Below are 18,618 nucleotides of genomic sequence, written 5' to 3'. Positions count from 1 at the left end.
GTATGTTCTATCCACTTTCCTTTGAAATTCCTGATAAAACCTGCATTAAAATCCATGCAAAAATGCATGAACATTCATCTGGAAATATACATTTCCAATTTATGCCAGCAAGTAGAATCAATTACAGAGAGCCTTCAGCATCAGCTGTAACTCTGACGTAAATTACAGGAATAAAATCAACTGCATGTGTTAACAAGATCACAGCTGCTGCCTTTGATTATAGTTGTCAGTAAATATATATATTTTTTATGATGATCACAACATTCTATTAATAGTCTCAGAATGGGCTAAAGATTCCAACATTGGTCTGGTTTGTAACTGTGCACAGCTGAAAATGATGCAAAACTCATCAGAACTTCCTTTGTGAATATGGCATCATTCAATTGACAAATCATTTTCCAAATTTAGATTTTGTTTTTGTAACAAAATTTCTATAATGCCAGCGTCAGAATATGTGTAAACTAATTGTGTATTTTTTTGCAAAATCCTCATTGAAATGTTAAATTGCTTCTCCCAACTCATTCGGATTTAAGAAGTAAATAGCAATTAGAATACAGCAAATATTTTGAAGAATTAGGCTACAATTGGCTGATCATTGCAGTAGGAAATCAGAGCTTTCAAAAAGTAGCAGACTTGTACTTTCAGAATCTGTGTAATTCAAAATAAAACTTATCAAGACCGTAAAATCAGAAAGCAAGTTGAAATAATTCTTTCTGATCTGCCTCTGCATTTAGTCATTTCCTGTGGCATTTATTCTAATCCACGCCCATTAATAAAAGCATCCTAAAGGGCCATCTCATTGTTGTCTCATCACCTGCTTGATGTTAATTTAGGGAAATAGGGTTAACAATGGACTAGCATCGCATGCTAGAGCTTAATGTGTCCAAAGTCAGCAATAAAATAAGACCAGCACTAACATAGTCTCAAGTGAAAGTGTCCAAAATAAAATCTTCTTTGATCGGAAGTAAAACTTCTTGTAGTTCACAATTACAAAAAATATGGCTGTGCCAGCTGGACTAGAGTTATATATGTGTATTGACTCACTGACCTACAGGCTGGACAGAGCTAATCCGTAAATGCCAGATGTTCACATTGGACTAGAAGTGCAAAAGTAGCCCTTTCCTCACGTTAACATCCACTAAATTAACAATGTGGGTTGAGTGGGAACACCAGTTAGTGATGCTGCCTCAAAACTCCAGGGACCCAAGTTTGATCCTGACCTCAGCCTCCATCTGTGATTCTTGATTGATGCAAACTAAATTTTGAACAATATTTATTTTCTGAAAGGATTGTTTAAATGAGCTTACAACAGCAGAAAATTGAATGAAAAAATGTTGGCATGATTTTTTGTCACACTCACATGGAGGCATCAGTAATGCTCTTTCAAGAATCACTAGATTCTGGAATGGTTCTGGAAGACTGAAGAATTGTAAATGTCACTCCACTCTTCAAGAAGGGAGAGAGGCAAAGGAAGGAAACGAAAGGCCAGTTAGTTTGGCTTCAGTGCTTTGGAAGGTGTTGGAGTCAATTATTAAGGATGAGGTCTCAGGCTACTTGGAAGCACATGATAAAATAGGCCGTAGTCAGCTTGGTTTCCTCAAGAGAAAATCTCGCATGGCTTTGTCAAAGGCCTTATGAGCCTGATTCAATCTTTTGAGAATGTGACATTGATGAAGGTCAAGCAGTAGATATAGCGTGTATGGATTTTAGCAAGGCATTTGATAAGGTACGCCATGCAAGGCTTATTGAGAAAGGGGTTCCAAGGGGACATTGCTTTGTGAAGCCAGAATTGGCTTTCCCACAGAAGGCAAAGAGTGGTTGTAGACAGGTCATATTCTGCTTGGAGGTCGGTCACCAGTGGTGTACCTCAGGGATCTGTTCTGGGACCCCTTCTCTTCGTGATTTTTATAAATTACCTGGATGAGGAAATGGAGGGATGGGTTAGTAAATTTGCTGATGACACAAAGGTTGGGGCGTTGTAGATAATGTGGAGGGGTGTCAGAGGTTACAGTGGGACATTGATAGGATGCAAAACTAGGCTGAGAATTGGCAGATGGAGTTCAACCCAGATAAGTGTGAAGTGGTTCATTTTGGTAGGTCAAATATGATGGCAAAATATAGTATTAATGATAAGACTCTTGGCAGTGTGGAGGATCAGAGGGATCCTGGGGTCCGAGTCCATAGGACACTCAAAGCAGCTGCGCAGGTTGACTCTGTGGTTAGGAAGGCATATGGTGTATTGGCCTTCATCAATCGTGGAATTGAATTTAGGAGCCGAGAGGTTGTTACAGTTATATAGGACCCTGGTCAGACCCCACTTGGAGTACTGTCACCTGGTCACCTCACTAAAGGAAGGATGTGGAAACTATAGAAAGGGTGCAGAGGAAATTTACAAGGATGTTTCCTGGATTGGGGGGGGCATGCCTTATGAGAATAGGTTGAGTGAACTCATCTTTGTCTCCTTGGAGCAACGGAGGATGAAAGGTGACCTGATAGAGGTGTACGAGGTAATGAGAGGCATTGATCGTGTGGATAGTCAGAAACTTTTTCCCAGGGCTGAAATGGCTAACACGAGATGGCACAGGTTTAAGGTACTTGGAAGAAGGTACAGAGGAGATGTCAGGAGTAAGTTTTTTTACGCAGAGAGTAGTGAGTGCAAGAAATGGGCTGCCAGTGACGGGGGGTGGAGGCGGATACGATAGGGTCTTTTAAGAGACTCCTGGATAGGTACTTGGAGCTTAGAAAAATAGGGGGCTATGAGTAACCCTAGGTAATTTCTAAATTAAGTACATGTTCGGCACAGCATTGTGGGCCGAAGGGCTTGTATTGTGCTGTAAGTTTTCTATGTTTCTATAAATTCTTTGAAGAAATAACAAGCAAGATAGACAAAGGAGAATTGGTTATTGTTATGTACTTGGATTTTCAGAAGGCCTTTGACAAGGTGACAAACATGAGGCTGTTTAACAAGCTATGAGCCCATGGTATTACAGGAAAGACTCTAGCACGGATAAAGAAGTAGCTGATTGACAGGAGGCAAATAATGGGAATAAAGGGAGCCTTTTCTGGCTGGCTAGTGGTGTTCCACAGGCATCTGTGCTGGGACCAATTCACTTTACATTATATGTCAATGATTTGGACAATGGAATTGATGGCTTTGTTGCAAAGTTTGCAGGTAGTTTTGAGGAGGTACAGAGGCTAGAGAAGGACAGACAGATTAGGAAAATGGGTGAAGAAATGACAAATGGAATATAGTGTTGGGAAGTGTATGGTCATGCACTTCAGTAGAAGAAATGAAAGAGTTGACTATTTTCTAAATGGAGAGAAAGTACAAAAAACTGAAGTGTAAAGGGACTTGCGAGTCCTTGTGCAGGATTCCCTAAAGGTTAATTTGCAGGTAGAGTCAATGGTGAGGAAGGCAAATGCAATGTTAGCATTCATTTCAAGAGGACTAGAATATAAAAACAAGGATGTAATGTTAAGATTTTATCAAGCACTGCTGAGGCCTCACTTGGAGTATTGCGAGCAATTTTGGGACCCTTATTGAAGAAAGGATGTGCTGAAACTGGAGAGGATTCAAAGGAAATTCATGAAAATGGTTCCAGGATTGAATGGCTTGTCATATAAAGAATGTCTGATGGCTCTGGGCCTGTATTCTCCAGGATTCAGAAGAATGAGGAGTGACCTCATTGATACCTACCGAACGGTGTAAGGCCTCGATAGAATGGATATGGAGAGGATGTTTCCTCAGGTGGGAGAGTCTAAGACCAGAGAACATAGCCTCAGAATAGAGGGGTGTCCTTTTAGAACAGAGATGGTAAGGATTTCTTTTTCCAGAAAGTGGTGACTGTGGAATTTGTTACCATAAGCAGCTGTGGAGGCCAAGTATTAATGTATATTTAAGGCAGAGTTTGATAACTTCTTGATTGGCCAGGGAATGAAAGAATACGGGGAGAAGGCAGGACATTAGGGCTGAAAGGAAAATTGGATCAGCAGTGATGAAATGGCAGAGAAGATTCAATGGGCCAAATGGCGGAATTCTGCTCCGATATCTTATGGTCTTATCTATGTGATGTCAACACTGAGTTGTTGTTATTTCTCTGACAGAAACCTAGTTGAACATCACAATTTGCAGTGTCATGATTATGTAATTTGGAAGCAGAATGGTTATAACTCCTTATGGATATTCCTTACTTTTGCAAAAAAATCCCTATTTATTAGGTTTACAAGGAATAGAAGAACTTAAATTGCACAGGTTGCAGCATGTGATATATTGGAATGGGTGTTGTTCTGTGTACTTCTCCATTATAATAGTAACCTGTCCAATAAGATTATAAGACATAGGCCATTCAGCCCCTCAAGTCTGCTCTACCATTCCATCATGGCTGATCCCTGATTCCACTCATCCCATACACCTTCCTTTGCGCCGTAACTATAGACTAGAAGAAAATCTACAATTAAATTAGTGTGATATTTGCTTGTGAAATCCTTTATAATTTTATCGTGTTTAAGAGTTTTTCTTTTAAAATGGTGACACTCACACCAGAAGGTATATTGTCTCTACTTTCTGCAAAGGCTGAGGAAATTCCATCTCCCACCCCCCATCCTCATCACATTCTACAGAAGTTGTATTGAGAGCATGCTAAGCAGCTGCATCACTGCCTGGTTCAGAAATTGCACCATCTCGGATTGCAAGACCCTGCAGTGGATAGTGAGGTCAGCTGAGAAGATCATCGCGGTCTCTCTTCCCGCCATTACAGACATTTACACTACACATTGCATCCACAAGGCAAACAGCATTATGAAGGACCCCATACACCCCTCATATAAACCTTTCTCCCTCCTGCCATCTGGGAAAAGGCTCCGAAGCATTTGGGTTCTCACGACCAGACAATGTAACAGTTTCTTTCCCCAAGCAATCAGGCTCCTCAATACCCAGAGCCTGGACTGACACCTTGCTCTACTGTCCTGTTTATTATTTATTGTAATGCCTGCACTGTTTTTTGTGCACTTTATGCAGTCCAGTGTAGGTCTGTAGTCTAGTGCAGCTTGCCCTGTGTTTTTTTTACGTAGTTCAGTCTAGTTTTTGTACTGTGTCATGTAAACCATAGTCCTGAAAAAAGTTGCCTTATTTTTACTACATACTGTACCAGCAGTTATGGTCCAAATGACAATAAAAGTGACTTGATGTTGTTTTGGATACACTGTCCAGAAATTAACATATAAAACTTTATCTGTTCTGTAGTTATTTTACTATTTCCCTTTGTTATGGAGGCAGTGACCTTCATTAGCATTTTCTGTGCTCCAAGTGGCCATTCTTTATATGCAATGTTAAATGTCAGAAAGCTTTTTGTCTGTGGTTGGCCCTCTAACAGTGCCTGATTTTGTTGTCATTGAATCTTATTAACTCTTCAGGGTTTACAATGAAGACTTTAAGTTAGGTACCTTTGGGTGATAGTTGGCTCTATCACTTACTAATGTTAAGACTATAGTGAAGCTTCCAGCCATTATACCTTGCTGCTACATCGTTGAACTGTTGGGAGTAGGAGGGAGGAGATTGACAAACAGATATACTGTGAAGGACAGAGAACATTGTATGCTTCCAGTATATGTGAAAGAGCTAGCCACAATTCAACAGGGACTTTTGGATTTGAGATAGATCAGGTCTGAAAGACTTACTAAATCTATAGTAGATCTCTTCTTAACCTACCTTTGTGAGCTCTCATTCTGGCACTTTTTTTTGTTAGGGTGATACGTTAAACACCACTTATCAGGTGAATCTTGGAGATGGTTTTAAGGCGATTTATGTGAACCGCACACTGGTGGATGAACCAATTCAACACAGATATGAGAAACCAGGAATCTACCGTGTCTCTGTCAAAGCAGAAAACATTGCAGGCTCTGACGAAGCCATGGTTTACATTCAGGTGAACTGTAAGTTGTTAATTCACAATTTCACTATCATATTCATTAATACGTTTGACAATCTTTTTCAAAAAGAAAATACAAGATGGGGCAATGTTATAAATAGTAACATTTTACTCTATCCTGAGATCAGGACATTTGTATGTTTCGGATTGATTTTGAAGGATCTGTATATTTCAGCAGAGGAAAAAAAGCACAGCTGAGTACTTCAGTCCTGAATTAGCAGTTTTCTGCCACCAGGAATCTTGAGAAGAGAGAAATTTATTTCCCTGTACCTCCACACAAGCCTTCAGATAACTGTTAAAATGCGGATTTGTTCTGATCCTTAAGAGTGAACTATCTAGCAAGAACAGGTGAAATGGGATTATTTTCCTTTAGTTTTGTTGTGTTTGTTTTGTGACCCTTGTCTTGTTTATGAGAATTGTAGACTTCACATCTTTCAAGCGGGATTGAAAAGTGAAAAGCCCTGTGTACCTGGGGTGGGTAGGCTACAGTGTCAGCCACCACACACCAAGCTGGCTGAGTTTTCGTATCAGAAGGTGGCGAACTAATCAGAGGCCAGCAGTCTGTACCGGCATTAGAATGCTGACTCTTCCTTCCATGATAAATGGGAAGTCAACCCCTAGGTGACTCTGTCATTTAGTAGGATACAGGCTTGACCTCAACACCACTTTGCCCCTCTCTTCCCATTTCCTTGGACTTCCTTGTAACTTAAATGTCAGAATCTGATTTGAATGTATATCCAATGATTCTATATCCATACCTCCCAAAGAGTCATGAATCTGAGGAGAAATTTGTCCTCTTCTCCATCCTAAAGAGCCTATACCATATTGTGAAACTTTGCTCCTAAATTCAGATATGTATAATCTGAGAGGTATTCTCTCAGCATCCACTCCATGAACCTGTACTAGAATTCGGTACGCTTAATTTTCATTCTTTTGGACTCCAATCAGTATAAGCTCTGTCTTTATTTATTTGTTACCTCCTTTGATCTAGGAGATGATACTGCTTTGATTGCAAGCACATCCTTCCTTAAATAAGGAAACCAGATCAGTGTGCTGTTACCCAAGGTACAATCTCAGCAGCACCTTTTAAAGTTCCATCAAAACTCCTCCACTTCCTGATTACTTGTCGTCCCTGCATGCTCACTTCTTGTGTTTCATACATTGGGACTCATTGGAGTCACTCTGCATAAATGACAACTTGCTTTTCATTCCTTCTTCTAAAACATGTAACATCACTGTTTCCTGCATTTGTCTCCATCTGTTGACTTCTTGCCTATCCAGTTAACCCTCTGCAGGCTTTTTGCATCCTGCTCATAACTGTTTTAGCAAACTTGGCTTTAGTGCACTCAGTACCCGAAGCATTAGAGGCCCCAGTAATGATCCCATGGCAATGCCCATCTGAAAATGACCCGTATCACTGTTCCTTTACTTGCTGCACGGCTTCAGTCTGGGCATCCCCTTTAAGTCTTTTAAGAAAGCAGTTCACCACCATTTTAAGAGCTATCAATAAGGAACACTAAATTCTGGACTTACCAAGTATGTGTAATTCTCATACATAAATAAACATAATGGCAGGACAAGTATTGGATAAAATTTCAGGTTAAAAACTTTACATTCTAAGGAAAGCCCCAAGGGTTCACAAGGGATCTCTGGATTTTAAGCTGACCTCGAGCTATAATATCAATTGGGAGTTTGTTGCCAAATTAATTAAAAGTGGGATAGGAATCTGCAGGAAATAATTGGATTCCATATTGTGCAAAATTGCATCAGAAGAAAAAAAGAGTTTGTTTCTGATTTCTGAACCTGTATCAAACCATGCTATCAAAAATTCAAACTTTATCAAGTTTGTTTGAAAGTCAGTATGTGAAATGAAATGAATTAACTGAAGTATGTAGGGCTTTTAAACTGCCTTTTCATGTGCATTCTTGCACAGACCTTGATTATTTGAGTAGCATTGTGTGCTGATATTTTGATGATTTATTTTACCCGGCTCTCCTCAGCTCCATTACAGTTTGTGCATCTGGAGGTATTGCCAGTTGTCCGTAGGAACCAGCAAGTGAATCTGACAGCGTTAGTGCAGCCCAGTAACTCCAACCTCACAGTCTTTCAGTGGTGGCTGGGAGATAGCCTTGAGGTGGGTCTCATTTCTCATGTATCTTGCCTATAATGTGCTCTTCCTTGTAGTAAAATGTAATAATCACCACACTTTTGTACCATCTCTCGTAGCCTCATCTCACTCTGGAAAACAGTTTAATAACCAGCTTTAGTGAGAACAGTCAGATTAAAGTCACAGTCCAGGCTTCCAGTGGTAGTTCCATGGTTCAGGACTCGAAGGTGGTGAGGATATTTGGTAAGTTCAATATTTCTTTTCCAAATCTAGAGAATCTGGCACCTGCGCTCTTTACTGAGAAAACTTGTCTGAGGAATATAGGCACACCCATCTTTCCCAGAGGAATGTAGGAGCACTAAATCTCTTCTGATTATTAGCAGACTGCCATGCAAATAATATTTCATGTTATAAATTCATATGTGGTTTTGGACAGAGCCATAGAGTTATACAGCTTGGAAATGGACTATTCAGCACATCATGTCCGCACTGATTAATCTGCGTTGAACCCACCTTCCAGTATCTGGCCCATAGCATTCTATGCCTAGGCAATTTAAGTGCTCATCTTGATGTTTCTTACATGTTGTCAGTGACTCTCTCAGATTGTGTATTCCAGATGCCCACTACACTGTGGGTGAGAAAGGAATCCTTCAGATCCCTTCTAAATCTCATATTCCTGACCTTCTATCTATATCCTCTTGTTTTATCTACATTTGATATAGGAAAAAGATTTTTCAATTGTGTCCACTAATAATTTCCATCACTCCAGTGAAAACAGACCCAGCCTCTCCAGTTGTTTTACTGCACACTATACTCCTGTTGAGCTCCAGCCATATCATGTTTGACCATATTCTCTCTAATCTTCTACTCATTCCCCCAACTAATCTGAGAGGTAGCTTCTCCCACCCCGAGTGTGGTCAATATATGGAATGAGCTGCCAGAGGAAAGGTTGCAACTGGTACATTAACGGCATTTAAAAGATAGTTGGACAGGTACAGGGATAAGAAAGGCTCAGAGGATATAGGCCAAAAGCAGGCAATTAGGACTAACTTAGACAGTAAACCTCAGAAGGATATGGGCGAAACATAGGCAAATATAACAAACTGCAATAAACATCTTGGTAAGCATGGGCTAGTTGGGCCAAAGGCCTGTTTCCTTGTTTTGTGCCTCTTTGACTCCGACTCTGATGAAGTCGAATGTCCCATATGCTTTCTTAATCACATTACCTTCCTGCACTGCTACCTTCAAGGATCTTTGGATTTGCAAAGCAAGGTCCCTCTCTACCTCAGCCTCCCTGGGACCTGGTAATTTCATGGTGTACATCTTAGTCACATCAGTATTCCCAAAATGTATCAGCTCACATCTATGATGTTTAAACTCCTCTTGCCATTTCTCAGCAAATTTCAACAGCACATCAATATCTCCCTCTAGCCTAAAGACTGCTCTCTGGACTGTCAACAACAGTGTGGTGGGTAGACATAGCTGTCTATCAGGAAACTTTTTAAGAGATTTCTCCCATTGATCTTTTTTGTTACACTTCAAATTACTTTCAATGCAAGGTGTTCAGAAATAAATCAAAACAAAGTGTAAACTTTTTGAATATATCTAGCCAATATTTTTGGATAGGAATCTATAGAAATTCCAGGTACAGATTCCAATTTTACAGGATGGTTATGTAAGGTTGTGTCTTCGAGCACACACTTGGTGAACTGGCCTTTGAGAGATGACATGAATCATTATATCACTTCATACCAAAATAACACCAACTATTTACTAATCAAACAAATGAAATATAATTTACAAACTGTTGCCAGTCTATAACTTTTAAATAAATAGTGCCTCAGCCTCCATTCTACAACAAATACATCCTTTTTTAGATCAGTTGGAAGTCCTGCCTCTGGAGTTTTCTCAGAATATTGATAGTTACAACCCTAATGTGCCGGAATGGAGAGAAGATATTGGGCACGTTATATCAAGGATTTTAGCAGAGGTAAAGTATATTTTTACCTTATTCACATGTGTGTTGTCTCATCAAAATTCGGCAGAATATTGTAGTCGTGTCAAACTGGACAGGGGAAGGAAAATAAACTAATAACTATATGGTTTGGAACTTATTCTCAGTTGGCCAGTTAAAACTATACCCTAGTGTGGGAAAAGCTACATAATCTTACAATGATTTTATTACTACAGAATTACAAAATTATTTTGGCAGGGACAGAGAATATTCGGTCCATCAAATTGAAGTCAACCTTCTACAAGCACAACCAAGTTTCCTCATTTCTCAGTCTTGCAGTTTCTTTCCTTTCTCATACTTGAATTTGCCTCCTTTCAGGTTTAAATGGTTTAAGTATCAGTAATTATGCAAAATTAGATCAATTTTCACCAGTCACTATTAACCAAAAATTACCCTAAGATATTACAGCATTGCCTTCATAGTTTTGTCTGGCCCAAATTACACAAACTGCTTTTTCCGTTGACCAAGAATGTGAAACGATAGAAACGAGTTGTCTGACATTCACTGAGGTCATATGATCATACAAGACCAAAGTTCAAAGCAAATTTATTTTCAATGTACATATACTGTGACAGGAAGCCGCCATAATATATTGCACAGGCTGTCTTGAAGGACAATTTACATTGTCCCCTTTCCTGGTTTCTTTTGAATCTTCCAGTAAGAAGGTCTATGTTTGAATTTCCATTTCACTTTGGATATTTGGATTTCCTTTGGGGTGTTTAAACTGAGAAGATATTTCATTCAGTTTCATACACTTTGATAACATTTTGCCGGGTGGCTAATTGAAGTGGGTGTTTTCATTTTTGTCGCCAATTTTTTTCTTAGACAAACTCTAAATTAGATGTGTATATTGTAACTTAACTTCAAAGTGACACCCTTAACCTCCTCCCCACCACTTTGCTTTCAAGTAGCCGTGCCATTTTGTAACCTCCTACCTTGCCCACTCTGCATTTTCACCTTCTCTCTGTCTTGTCCACTCTGCCATCTTCCTCTTGCCCGATTTGTACAGGCTCCTTGTTCTCTTGCCACGGTTTCCTCAGGCAAAGTCCTCTCTATTGTTTGTTTAGCTTCTACCCAATTTTGAAATGAAGCAAGTGTGCAGGCTCTCCCTTGGTTAATGCTTTGTTTTATCCTCCAGAGTAGCATTGCATTAGTGCAGGAAGATCTGGTGAGTGATGGCAGGCATGGAGAAGTGGACACCAACTTAAAATTAATTAAATATGCCCTACAAAAATTGTAATATTAATGTTCAGTACTCACCTAAGAGCTGCACAAGGAATATTACGTATGGGTCTTCCTCTTTTGACCTCATCAGATCCAAATTATTCTACTCCTACTGTCAATGAATATTTAAGTTTTAGAACAAATTTTATTAACCAGTTCATTAGTATTAATTTAATCTGTAGAAACAAATGTATCTCTTATTCCGTTCAATCATTTGAAAGAAGATCAATTAGCATTTGGAATAATCTCAGTGTAGAACAATTTTAAATTATACTGTTGTTGTGTTGTTTTAGACAACAGGTATCCCTGAGGAATTACTGCTGACGGTGGTCAGAATAGGTTTACCCACCACAGCAGAACTGTACCTGCTCCCGCCACTGGAAAAACCAAAGAGGAGAAGGAGCACAACTACTGACAAGGTGATGTGAGCTGACATTATAAAGATAACTCAAAGCCACCATGGAAACAGCCAATGCTATAGAATTGATTATGTCATGAATTACATAGGGACAAGTTACATTTGGATCGTGCATATGACAGAAAGCATATGTGGGTGAAAATTCACTGCAGGTGCTGGAAATCTGAAACAAAAGCAGGAATTACTGGAAAAACTCATCAGATCAGACAGCATCTATGGAAGGTGAATTCTAGGCATAACTCCAATATATAGAAGGCAAGTTATGCAATATTAGCTCGTTAAATAGAAACATGGTGGAATATTAGCAGTGAATTGCATTCCATCACCTTATAGCCACTAATCTGGCATTGTAAACCTAATTCAAGAGAACACTGAGGACGGTGGTAAAGTACCAAGCTGGAAATACTTAGTGGATCGTCTGTGTTAGCCTTTTTCTGAAGTTGCTGTCATCAAAGACTCCGGTCTTTAGCTAACTGGGTTTTCTGTGAACTCAGAATGGTGGGTGGATCTCCAGCAATAATGTGGCAGTGATGCTCTCTTGGGTAGGTTGTTTCTGAGTGATTACCAGAGCAACACTGGAATCTCAGTGACAAACTATTCCTCTATTATTGGGTCAAAATCCTGGAAATCCCTACCTATGGGGAGAGGTAATTTCAAGCCAATCAGCCCAATTTCCAGCACAATATTGGGATAAAGAAGGAAATACCCGGAGGGAAGGGGGTATTGCATATGGTGATAGGGAAAATGTGCAGATGCCACAGCGAGGGGACACTGAAGGTCATACTGGCTGGAACTGTAAGACAGCAGCACCACAGGATCATCTGGTAGAATGGAATACAGCACAGTAGCATTGTCTGAAACCTCAAACTTCCTCTCAATCAGAGGCTCCCTACCTGGCACCCATGAATCCCTTGCTGAATGGTATTGGCCCACGGCATAAAAAAGGTTGGGAACCACAGCTCTAGATAGAATAAACCCAATTTTTCTCTATTGTCTAGTTTTGAGAAGTTAATCCAGGTACATTGTTAATTGTTACATTATTTGTAGAAACATCCTTTTCCATCACTCAGATCGTTCAGAGATGACGGCTGCTGCTGTGTTCTTGTGGCAGTCTAATGGATAATTAGACAATTAGCAGGTATTTCAGCCACTTTTATGGGGTTAGGGAGAGTTTCATGTTGGGTTAGAATTAGTCTCCAACACATAATAAACTTGGTGAATTATTGGTACTAATTTTAATTAGGAAGTAGGAAAAGTAAAGACATAATACACTTTCAAAGAACTACAAATTAACCTGCTTATTTCACTCTGTGTTTAGTAATTGCTACCAAATTATCTCAGTAATCAAAATGCAATGCTCAGTGTGATGTTTGCGTAGAATTGCTGCTGTTAAGAATGGTGTGAGTGACTTGAGTATGGGGCTCTATTGTGATTCATTCAGTTGATAGATTGATTCTTTTATTTGTCCACAGGGGATTGATTCTTTAATAGAAGCTCTGACAGAAAGCCAAGTCAAAATTTCTCTGAAACCAGGGGTTGAAGTGGCTGTTACACTGGCAGATTACAGAGCCGGTAAGGTCACAATAAAAGTTGCATTGAAACAGGTTTGAATGTTGTCAAAAATGTCATATTTTAATGTGCACATAAACATTTTCAACAACAATGTTCACAGTTCCAGTTGTCTGCAACGCATGGGTATACTGGAGTCAAAAATCTGACCCCATCCCAAAGTGTAATTGTCTGGGCTACTGAATCAGGATTGATGAGAGAAATCTGCTCACCAGCCCTACCACCAGTCATGTCAATTTTGAGTGAATTTACCGAAAACCAATAACCCTCTGGGAATTGATGAAAAACCAAGGGGGTTGGGGGGGGGTGTGAGAGGGGAAGAGGGGTCTTTAAGGTAACCGGGTTGAAATGTAGAGTTTAAACAGTACCACCGAGATTGAAGGGTTTGGGTGTTGGAGAGAGCCTGAATGTTGTATGTAAACCATTGAAACTTTGCATACAGGTACAGTGCAGCAAGCACTTGGTAAGGTTCCCGTGTGTTGGCCTTTATTGCAAGGAAATTTGAGACAAGTATAAAGATGCCTTACTGGTATTTAAAGGCCGTTGAATAGATATATTTTGAATATTATCTATCTGTTTACCCTACCTAAGGACTAATAAATTGTGATAGAGACAGTGCAAAGTGCTGGTGGAACACAGCAGGCCAGGCAGCATCAATAGGGAGAAGCGCTGTCAACGTTTCGGGCTGAGAACCTTCATCAGGCCTAACTGAAAGGAAAGATAGTAAGAGTTTTGAAAGTAGGAGGGGGAGGGGAAATGCGAAATGATAGGAGAAGACCGGAGGGTGTGGGTTGAAGCTAAGAGCTGGAAAGGTGATTGGCAAAATGGATACAGAGCTGGAGAAGGGAAAGGATCATGGGATGGGAGGCCTAGGGAGAAAGAAAGGGGGAGGGGAGCACCAGAGGGAGATGGAGAACAGGCAGTGATGGGCAGAGAGAGAGAAAAAAACAAACAACACGTAAATTATTCCTCTCTTATTAGGTCAAAATCCTGGAGATCCATACCTATGGGGAGAGGTAATTTCATAGCCAATCAGCTATTTTACAGCACAGTATTGGGATAAAGAAGGAAATACCCAGAGGGATGGGAGTATTGCATATGGTGATAGGGAAAATGTGCAGATGCCACAGCGAGGGGACACTGAAGGTCATACTGGCTGGAACTGTAAGACAGCAGCACCACAGGATCATCTGGTAGAATGGAATACAGCACAGTAGCATTGTCTGAAACCTCAAACTTCCTCTCAATCAGAGGCTCCCTACCTGGCACCCATGAATCCCTTGCTGAATGGTACTGGCCCACGGCATAAAAAAGGTTGGGAACCACAGCTCTAGATAGAATAAACCCAATTTTTCTCTATTGTCTAGTTTTGAGGCGTTAATCCAGGTACGTTGTTAATTGTTACATTATTTGTAGGAATATCCTCCTTCGCTACATCGATGACTGCATTGGCGCTGCCTCCTGCACGCATGCTGAGCTCGTTGACTTCATTAACTTTGCCTCCAACTTTCACCCTGCCCTCAAATTTACCTGGTCCATTTCTGACACCTCCCTCCCCTTTCTTGATCTTTCTGTCTGCATCTCTGGAGACGGCTTATCTACTGATAGCCTACAGACTCTCACAGCTACCTGGACTATTCCTCTTCCCACCCTGTCGTGCAAAAATGCTATCCCTTTCTCACAATTCCTCCACCTCCGCCACATCTGCTCTCAGGATAAGGCTTTTCAATAGACAATAGACAATAGGTGCAGAAGTAGACCATTCGGCCCTTTGAGCCTGCACTGCCATTTTGAGATCATGGCTGATCATCTACTATCAATACCCGGTTCCTGCCTTGTTCCCATATCCCTTGATTCCCCTATCCATAAGATACCTATCTAGCTCCTTCTTGAAAGCATCCAGAGAATTGGCCTCCACTGCCTTCCGAGGCAGTGCATCCCAGACCCCCACAACTCTCTGGGAGAAGAAGTTTTTCTGTAACTCTGTCCTAAATGACCTACCCCTTATTCGCAAACCATGCCCTCTGGTACTGGACTCTCTCAGCATCTGGAACATATTTCCTGCCTCTATCTTGTCCAATCCCTTAATAATCTTACATGTTTCAATCATATCCCCTCTCAATCTCCTTAATTCCAGCATGTACAAGCCCTGTCTCTCTAACCTCTCTGCGTAAGGCAGTCCAGACATCCCAGGAATTAACCTCGTGAATCTACGCTGCACTTCCTCTACAGCCAGGATGTCCTTCCTTAACCCTGGTGACCAAAACTGTACACAATACTCCAGGTGTGGTCTCACCAGGGCTCTGTGCAAAAGCAAGAGGATTTCCTTGCTCTTGTACTCAATTCCCTTTGTAATAAAGACCAACATTCCATTAGCCTTCTTCATTGCCTGCTGCACTTGCTCATTCACCTTCAGTGACTGATGAACAAGGACTCCTAGAACTTTGTATTACTCCCTTACCTAACTTTACACTGGTCAGATAATAATCTGCCTTCCTGTTCTTACTCCCAAAGTGGATAACCTCACACTTATTCACATTAAACATCATCTGCCAAGTATCTGCCCACTCACCCAGCCTATACAAGTCACCCTGAATTTTCCTAACATCCTCATCACATTTTCATTCCAGGATGAAGGGGGTGTTTTCCTTTTTTAAACAAAGGGGCTTCCCTTCTTCCACCATCAACTCTGGTCTCAAATGCATCTCTTCCATTTCCCGTACATCTGTCCTCACCCCATCCACCCACCACCCCACTCAGGATAGGGTTCCCCTTGTTCTTACCTACCACCCCACTAGCCTCCGGGTCCAACGTATAATTCTCCGTAACTTGCACCACGTCCAATGGGATCCCACTACCAAGCACCTCTTTCCCTCCCCCCCTTTCTGCCTTCCGCAGGGATCGCTCCCTGCGCAACTCCCTTGTCCATTCGTCCCTCCCATCCCTTCCCACCGATCTCCATTGTGGCACTTACCCTTGTAAGCAGAACAAGTGCTACACCTGCCCTTACACTTCCTCCCTCACCACCGTTCAGGGTCCCAGACAGCCTTTCCAGGTGAGGCGACACTTCACCTGTGAGTCAACTGGTGTGATATATTGCATCCGGTGCTCCCGATGTGGCCTTTTATAGATTGGTGAGACCCGACGCAGACTGGGAAACCGTTTCGCTGAACACCTACGCTCTGTCTGCCAGAGAAAGCAGGATCTCCCAGTGGCCACACATTTTAATTCCACATCCCATTCCCATTCTGATATGTCTATCCATGGCCTCCTCTACTTTCAAGATGGAGCCCCGGCATTTTGGGCTGCTTCATCATTTCCCACAAAGAGAGGACAGCTCAGTCTTTTAAAGGAAGAGGAGGTGGAGTATGCTTTATGATTAACTCATTGTGGTGCACAAACATGGCAGTTCTGTCTCAGTCCTGATCACCCAAACTGGAACATCTAGTGGGTTAATGTCATCTATTTTATCTGTCAAGATAGTTTTCCGCTGTCATCCAAGTAGTGATGCACATTCCACCTCAGGTCAATGTCAGGTAGGCACTGAAGGAGCTGAGCAACGTAATCAGAGGGCACAAGACTGCACACCATACCTTCCCTATTATTGTGGTAATTTCAGCCAGGCCAGCTTGATGAAGTCTCTGAACAACTACCATCAGAGGAACCAACACATGACCACCATCAAGAACCCTTACTGTGCCATCCTTTGTCCACACTTTGGAAAGTCTGATCACCTGGCTGTCCTAGTGTATAGGCAGAGACTAGAGAGGGCAGTACCATGGTGAGGACCGAGAAGGTATGGTCAAAGGAGGTGGAGGAGCACTTACAGGACTGCTTTGAGACAGTGGTCTGGCTGTTATTCAGGGATTCATCTTCAAATCAGAATGAATATGCCTCAGTTGTCACCAACTTCATCTAGACCCGTGTGGATGAGTGTGTGCCTTTGAGAACATGCCGGTTATATTCATACCAAAAGCTGTGGTTGAACAAGGAGATTTGAAGGCTGCTGAGGACGAGATCTGTGGCATTCAAGACCAGTGATCCAGAACTATACAAGAAGTCCAGGTGCATCCTACAGAAGGCTATTTTAAGAGCAAAAAAAACCAATTGAGGTTAGGGATGGAATTGAATGCACGTCAGCTCTGGCAGGGTTTGCAGGCTATTATTTCTTACAAAGTAAAACCTAATGAATGGCTGTGATGCTTCACTCCCAGATGAGTTCAATGGCATTGATGAGCACATTGAAAGAGAGAATACAACTACTCTAGTTTTGCAGTGTCTGGTCTCCCTGTGATCTCTGTCTTGGAGGCCAATGTCAAAAGGGTGAACCCTCACAAGGCATCAGGCCCTGATCGTGTACCTGGTAGAACTCCGAAAACCTGTGCCAACTAACAGGCGGGAGTGTTCAAGGACATCTTTAATCTCTCAGAGCTACAGCTATAGATTCTCATATGCTTCAAAAGGGCAGATATCATACCAGTGCCCAAGCAGAGCCGGGTGAGCTGCCTCAATAATTGTCACCCAGTGGCTCTCATATCTACTGTAATGAAGTGCTTTGAGAGGTTGGTCATGGCTAGAGTCAATTCTTACCTAAGCAAGGACCTGGACCAGCTGCAATTTGCCCATCGTGGCGATGGTCTGCAATGGATACAATCTCACCGGCTCTCCACTTGCCCTTGCATCACCTGGACAATTATAATACCTACGTCAGGCCATTATTTATTGACTACAGTTCAGCATTCACCACAATTATACCCTTAGTTCTAATTAACAAGCTCCAAATCCTGAGCCTCTGTACCTCTCTTTGCAACTAGGTCCTTGTCTCCCGAGCCACCATCTGTGCGAATTGGAAATAATATCTCCTGCTCACTGACAGTCAAAAGTGGCACACCTCAAGGATATGTGCGTGGCCCCCGCTCTACTGTCTATACAGCCATGACAGCTCAAATCCCAAATACAAATTTGCCAACAACACAACTGATATTCACAGAATTTCAGATGATGACGAGGAGGCATACAGGAGCTGGTTGAGTAGTGTCACAGCAACAACATTGTACCTAACGTCAGTAAGACCAAGGAATTGATTGTGGACTTCAGGAAGGAGAAGTTGAGGGAACACACACCAGACCTCGTCAAGGAATCATAAGTGGAATGGGCAAATGGTTTCAAGTTTCTTAGTGTCAGCATCCCTGAGGATCTATCCTGGAACAAAAATATTGAAGCAATTACATTATTTCATTAGGCATCTGAGGAGAATTGGGATATCATCAAAGACACTTGCAAATTTTTATAGATGTTTTATGGAGAGCATTCCAACTGGTATGGAGGGGCCACTGCACAGGATCAGGAGAAGCTGTGG

At 41.5% G+C, this 18,618-nt stretch overlaps 1 protein-coding gene across 4 annotated transcripts in view; it reads left to right on the top strand.

Annotated features, from left to right (window-relative positions):
- sorcs2 (sortilin-related VPS10 domain containing receptor 2) overlaps positions 1–18,618 on the top strand; it is a 727,841-nt gene that overhangs the window by 687,462 nt on the left and 21,761 nt on the right. For all 4 annotated transcript variants that reach the window (XM_059964841.1, XM_059964844.1, XM_059964843.1 and 1 more), the window contains 6 exons: positions 5,745–5,931; positions 7,928–8,061; positions 8,154–8,277; positions 9,912–10,024; positions 11,566–11,691; positions 13,163–13,262. In XM_059964841.1, coding sequence (XP_059820824.1) covers positions 5,745–5,931; positions 7,928–8,061; positions 8,154–8,277; positions 9,912–10,024; positions 11,566–11,691; positions 13,163–13,262 — 784 coding nt within the window. The remainder of the gene's footprint in view (positions 1–5,744; positions 5,932–7,927; positions 8,062–8,153; positions 8,278–9,911; positions 10,025–11,565; positions 11,692–13,162; positions 13,263–18,618) is intronic.

Source organism: Hypanus sabinus, chromosome 3, assembly GCF_030144855.1.
Source record: "Hypanus sabinus isolate sHypSab1 chromosome 3, sHypSab1.hap1, whole genome shotgun sequence".
Taxonomy (NCBI): Eukaryota; Metazoa; Chordata; class Chondrichthyes; order Myliobatiformes; family Dasyatidae; genus Hypanus; species Hypanus sabinus.
Note: the sequence above shows the minus strand (reverse complement) of the source record. Positions and strands in the feature narration are given on the sequence as shown.